Here is a 6000-nt window from a genome sequence, read left to right on the forward strand (position 1 = left end):
TGGAAATCTGCCAACATCACCGCTTTGCACAAAAAAGGTGCAAAAACAGATCCCAGCAACTACAGACCAATCAGCCTTCTCTCAATTGTCAGTAAAGTCATGGAATCCATCATTGCTTCAGATATGAAATCTTTCCTCTTCTCCAATGGCTTGATCTCTGATCATCAATTTGGTTTCAGACCTGGTCACTCTACTCTGGACATGCTGCTACTGCTTTCTCAGCAATGGATGGAGGTCCTCAATGCCAAACAGGAAATTAGAGCTGTCTCCCTTGACATATCACGTGCCTTCGATACGGTCTGGCACCCCGCTCTGCTCACCAAACTCTCCTCTGCTGGTATCCATGGAAATCTCCACGCATGGCTGGCGAACTTCCTCTCTAGTCGTAGTCAACGTGTGGCCCTGAATGGGTTTCTCTCATATCCTCTTCCTGTTCAGGCTGGAGTTCCCCAAGGCAGTGTTCTGGGCCCTGTGCTTTTTCTGGTCTTCATCAATGATCTCTCCGACTCTCTTGAAAATCCTCTCTATCTCTTTGCTGATTCTACTTTCTGTCGCTCCATTCTTCATCCCTCAGATCGGCAGTCTGCAGCCTCCTCACTCTCTACAGACCTGGACAAAATAACAGACTGGGCAAACAAGTGGAACATGTCTTTCAATCCTGACAAATCTCACACTCTTACGATGTCTCTCCGAAAAGACCGACGGACAACCCTCCCATCTACTTTCTGAATAATCCTCTCCAAGAAATTCTGTCACTCAAACTTTTGGGTCTCACTATCTGCCATGATCTTTCCTGGGAAAACCACATTTCAAATCTGGCCTCCAAAGCCAGTCGCCGACTGGGCATCCTCCGTCGTGCGAAGTCCTTCCTTGGCACACCTGAGCTCCTCACCACGTACAAGGCTTTCATCCGCAGCTCAATGGAATACTGCTCTCCCCTCTGGGCTGGTGCTCCTGCCTCACACCTAGCTCGTCTTCACGCTGTTGAAAGCAAAGCATTCAGAATCATTGGAATCTCCCGCGATGAAGCTAACCCCAAGGGCCTCTCACTCACTCACCGCAGGCAGGTTGGTGGTCTTTCCATCTTCTACCGACTCCTCTCTGGCCTTGCCCCCCCCCCCAGCTCTCTCTGGGCTCTGTCCCACAAATATTCCTACAGGTCGCACAAGAAATGCCTGCAACCCTCTTATGGTTAAACTGCCAAAATCAAGACTCTCTGCTCACCTTCACTCCTTCATTCCTCTTTTCTCCCGCCTCTGGAACAAACTCCCTCACTCTCTTCAATCCCACTCCACCCTCCAGGTCTTTAAAACAGCTGTTCACCACCATCTCTTATCTTCCCCCATCCAAAACCTTGATCTTTTCTATCCCTGATAATTTCACCCCAATTCCACTTTTTGAAATACCAACTTCTGTCCTGGAAGTCCTTGGTGTCCTTGTGTTTTATACTTCTCCCACCCCCCCCCCCCCTTCCCACGCCTCCTCCCCCCAAGCCCTCTCCCTCCCACACATCTCCCTGCTCTTAAATGTTGTGTGCTCTCAAGTGTTTGCATGCTTCCCATTCTCTTGTCTTCCGCTCCCTCTTTTTATATATTTTGTTTGTCTGGTTGATTTGTTTGTGAAGTAAATGTCAGCTCTTTCACGAGCCTCGATTCAGTATACAAAAAAAAAAAAACGAGGTTTATAAGTAAATGTGGGACTTCACACAAGTTGAAGTAATACTACGTTTATTTGAGACTTGCTCTCAAAGACTTGGGACTCACTTAAGACTTGGCTTGAGTGACTTGTTGACATCTCTGGGATGTGGTTGCACAGATGAGAGAATAGATGGAAGAAGGAAAAGTGAGCATTCGACTTTTAATCTGGGAGGGCAACCAGGTGTGGGATTCTGGAAGAATGCATGTGATCTGGACAGGCTGGGGGAGGATGGAGGAACTTTCAAGATGGTTGGGGGAGCAATGTCAGAAGTGAAGCTCAAGAGAAAGAAAAAAAAAACCTGCCAGTGGTGGGTGATAGGCAGATCTTGTGGCTGAAGGACCTGGTAAGAGATGGGACCTTGCATCTCTTAACTAGGTTAGCAGTGCTAGGCTAGCATATGCAGCTGACACTGCATAGGTATTGGGGCGGTTGTGTTTTTCAGAGTGCAACTGAGCCGGTTTGCCCACTTAATGTTTAAAGTTAAATGTCGGCTGTGATTTAAAGTTCTTATTAACTGGTGATGGATACCTAAACAGGGTGGATATGTGACAAGTACCCCCTGTTGGCCAGAGCCCTTTGCAGCAAGTGCTGGTGTGGCACAGGGGTTCATTGTCACCATTCCCTTTGAGAGGTGCAGTGTGTCATGTGTCTTTCCAAAGCCTTAGTTTTGTATTGAGTGACCTGGAGAGCAAGCTGCATTCATAGGCCATGCCAATGCCTGGAATTTCGTCATGCATCCCATTGTGAAAACACTTGTTTTTACAACACAAGACCTCCATTTACCACATAACACGTTGAGCAAAACCCTTGAACAGTCCACATATTTATTTTGACACTTTCATTCGAGCATACATCTTGTATGTACCGTATTTAAAAATAATTGTATTGAAAGGTGCCCTCCACCTTCCTCCAAGGTGCCGAGGGCTATGACTTCGGTACCCCCCCCCCCCCACCCCCCCTCCCATGAGCTGATGCTGCTCCACACCTAGAGGCTCTGGAGTCTAAAGCATTCTGCTATTGGCATCACATGGCAGGAGGCTGAGACTCGTGTGTTCGTCCGTTTGTTTCACCTTTACCCCACTTTGTCTGTTGACCCGTTGCTCTTTGTTGTTCTTTTCTTTCATTAGCCTTGACGCTTGCATATACAAAACCTTGACTTGCTTTGGCCTCGTGATGTCGGTCATTGTCATGTGGTATAAGGTAACTTGAACTTTATCGCTTTGTTGGTGAGGGAAATGTGTGCCGTTACCAAATATCCTGATGCATAACAGCAGTCATGTGGTCTTTCTGTAATGTGTGGTCGTCCATCGCTTTGCCTGGGTAAATAGCCCCAAGCATGCATTGTTGATCTCATTGTGCTTTGTCGTTATTATGACGGCGAGTTGCCTGCTCTGTTTTTGCCCGGAGCGTACAAACTTTAACCCACTGCCCGTGTAACGTGATCGGTACAAAACACTAACATGCAAATGATGAGCAAGTTGTGTGTGCACTCAATCTAAATTGATCCAAACTAAACTCGACCTAACTCGACTAAACTACAAAAAAAACCAGGCCAATTTAACATTTGATGTGAAACAAAACGATCAAGATGAACTTGTACCACACACCCACCAACGTTATAATAGAGGTAGGTTACAAGTCTAGTTTTTTTATTTTATTAATATGAGCTCCCTTCCAAGGAACTTCAAGGAAGGAGGCCATGATGCCCATCAATCTCACAAAACGGTTGCCAATCTATGGTTGTTTGTCCATGCTCTATCCTTTTTAAAAGCCGAGTGTCAAGCAAGGAAGCAGCACATTCCATTTTAAGTCTTTGGTATGGCTCGGCCGGGGTTGGGTTCAAACCGCCAACCTCCCAGGCTCACGGCAGACGCTCTAACAACTGGAGTCTGGTTAAATTAGACAATTACCAATTGTGACAACAACTTGGCTCCATATTTGTTGAAGAAATTTGCACAATGTGCAGAGGTTCAGGTCTTGCGAAAGACGTTGCATTTTACGTTTTCAATCGGTCCTGATCCGCGCTCCACCAAGCCGAAGACCTCCCTCTCGCCTCCTGTCCACACGCTATACACTTCCTCCTCGTCCTGTATGTATTTGTATTTTGATGTTGTGCCCAAAGGCAGGTCCCTTGCTGACGAAGCAGTTTTTTTGGTGAGAGTTATGCTGGGTGGTTTGCTGTTACCTTCCCATCGGCAGGCAGGGCAGGAATATGGAATTTTTTCAGGGTGCCGGTGATACCTCACCTACTTTTCACAAAGCACACCGTTGGGTCTTTAACATGCACTGACTAATACTGGCAGACGGGACGCCCATTTAACGTCCATCCGAGAGACGGCACACACATTGATGAATCGCCTTGTTGTGAAACACCAGGATGGAGTTTATAGCTGGGCCAGGATTCATACCCGGATTACAAGGCCAGAGATGAGTGTGCGTACCTCCAGGTCATCATGTCAGCCTTGCGGCCATTCTCTAGGCTTTGCTACTATTTTAAAATGCAGTTATTGTTTTTTGTTTTTTTTTGTTTTTTTTCCCCCCAAAAACACGACTTTATGATATTTTAATTACTGTAACCGATTGTACTATTATATTTATTGTTTGGAACGTTGACAATTTCAGAAGTAGAAATCATAAATGTAGCCATCAATCATCCACGGTGCCATCAATCATCAATCATTTGTATGTAAATACAAAGGTTCATATCAGAGCAGTTTCACATTTTATACTCTTCTGCGGTTAGTTGCTACCACTCGTTTTATCTGACTGTAAATGGACACGCGACTTTGTACGAATTTCTTTAGGATAGAATCGCAGTATATGCATATTCGCCTCTGAGCTGTCCATCCTGAGTTTGAAATCGGACCATGGCAAGATGACAAGATGCAATTTCTTGAGCGCCATATCGGCATAAACTGGTGGAGAAAAAAAAAAATCATGACGTCATCGGTCACGTGGTTCGGCCGCCATATTTGTTTTAACACAAAAGCCTTAAAAACCACATACATCCTGGTGAGGGTTTGCAATCTCTGATTGCTCTTTTTCTTGTTAGACTTGTGATTTCCACCTGCATGTCTGAGCTAACGCACACCAAATTTTGCATATGTGTTTGGGGTGAGGTCATGGGTACAAGCCCCCCCCTTTACCCCACCCACAAGGCAATTGTCTGTATGTATCTGTATGGGTGTCTGTATGGTGTGAAAATCAAAAAACTGAACTCAAAGAAAGAAATGAGGCCATTTGGCCCATCATTACCATGGTGCATTCTCGGGTTAACTTTTCCTCCAGCTTTAAACATCTATCTTCTTGATGGTTTATTGAAGTCTAAGTAACCTGTTCTTGATTGAATGACTCAACTTGCTTCTTATATCCACCACGGAGTTGTTTTGAGGGAGTGGAGGGGTTAGGGGGAATTGGAGGGGTTCAAAAGAGAAAAGGTACCTGGGAGTGAGTGTGAGGGGAAATGTTGGGGGAAGAAAGGGATCCTTCTAATTAGAACAATGAATTGATGCTGAAGAACACTCACTTCTAATTGGAAGGTTCCAATTAAGATTTCATTGGATTAAATGTTTAACATCCGTGACCTTTATGTGTAGTCGATTCATTGGAGACGAAACGAAATACATCATGTCAAACGCCTTATTTTGCATTCACCATCCAGAGTCCCCCACCGCTGGCCCCTTTGACTCGGCCCGCCCATGAAGCCTGCCTGTCAGCTGCTGCTCCACCTTATAAGGCTCCGAGTGGCGGAAACAGACTCCTGTCCTTTCTCGTGACTCTGTACTGATTGAAACACTCTCACATCGCCTTCTTTGTGGAACGTCACAGCATTTTCTGCCAAGAATTTGGCCTTTGGTTTAATAGTTCTGGAAGGGCATTTTCTACAGGAATGTTTGAGATATTTTGAGCTGTTTTTGCTGTACCATTGGCAGCGAAGTTTGAGTTGTTTATTTTTGTTTTTTTTGTTTTTACACGAGTGACTAGCATCTTTTCTGCCTATATATTGAGTCCTTGGTACTGAAGAAACCTGAAAATCGAATCCGTGTTCTCGAAATGGACTACGACGGCGATTCTTTTCGGAGTCACTAAATGACAGTCGGCCACTCTTTTTCCGCCGTCTTCGTGGGGTTTGCGTCCTTTCCGCTCAACATATTCCGACATGCTACCATCTGCCAGAAAGCTTGACGGCGTTTCAGGGTTCCATGCTTGCTTGGGCTATGTCACCGTACTTCCTGGACAATGCCATTATTTCACCGACTAACACGAGACATCTGTAAGTACGGAGAGAGCGTCGATGTCTTT

The 6000-nt window shown here is 45.5% G+C and overlaps 1 protein-coding gene across 4 annotated transcripts in view; it reads left to right on the top strand.

The window, feature by feature from the left end:
- LOC137415585 (protein phosphatase Slingshot homolog 2) overlaps window positions 1-6000 on the top strand; it is a 276350-nt gene that overhangs the window by 80929 nt on the left and 189421 nt on the right. The window contains exon 1 of one of the 4 annotated variants that reach the window (XM_078768026.1): window positions 5459-5971. The exons of 2 other annotated variants lie outside the window; for them this stretch is intronic. In XM_078768026.1, coding sequence (XP_078624152.1) covers window positions 5901-5971 — 71 coding nt within the window. In that variant the 5' untranslated portion in view covers window positions 5459-5900. Of the gene's footprint in view, window positions 1-5458; window positions 5972-6000 lie in introns of those variants that run through there. One more of the 4 variants, XM_078768027.1, reaches the window with a different exon arrangement.

Source organism: Myxine glutinosa, chromosome 14 (assembly GCF_964187855.1).
Source record: "Myxine glutinosa chromosome 14, kmMyxGlut1.1, whole genome shotgun sequence".
NCBI classification, from domain to species: domain Eukaryota; kingdom Metazoa; phylum Chordata; class Myxini; order Myxiniformes; family Myxinidae; genus Myxine; species Myxine glutinosa.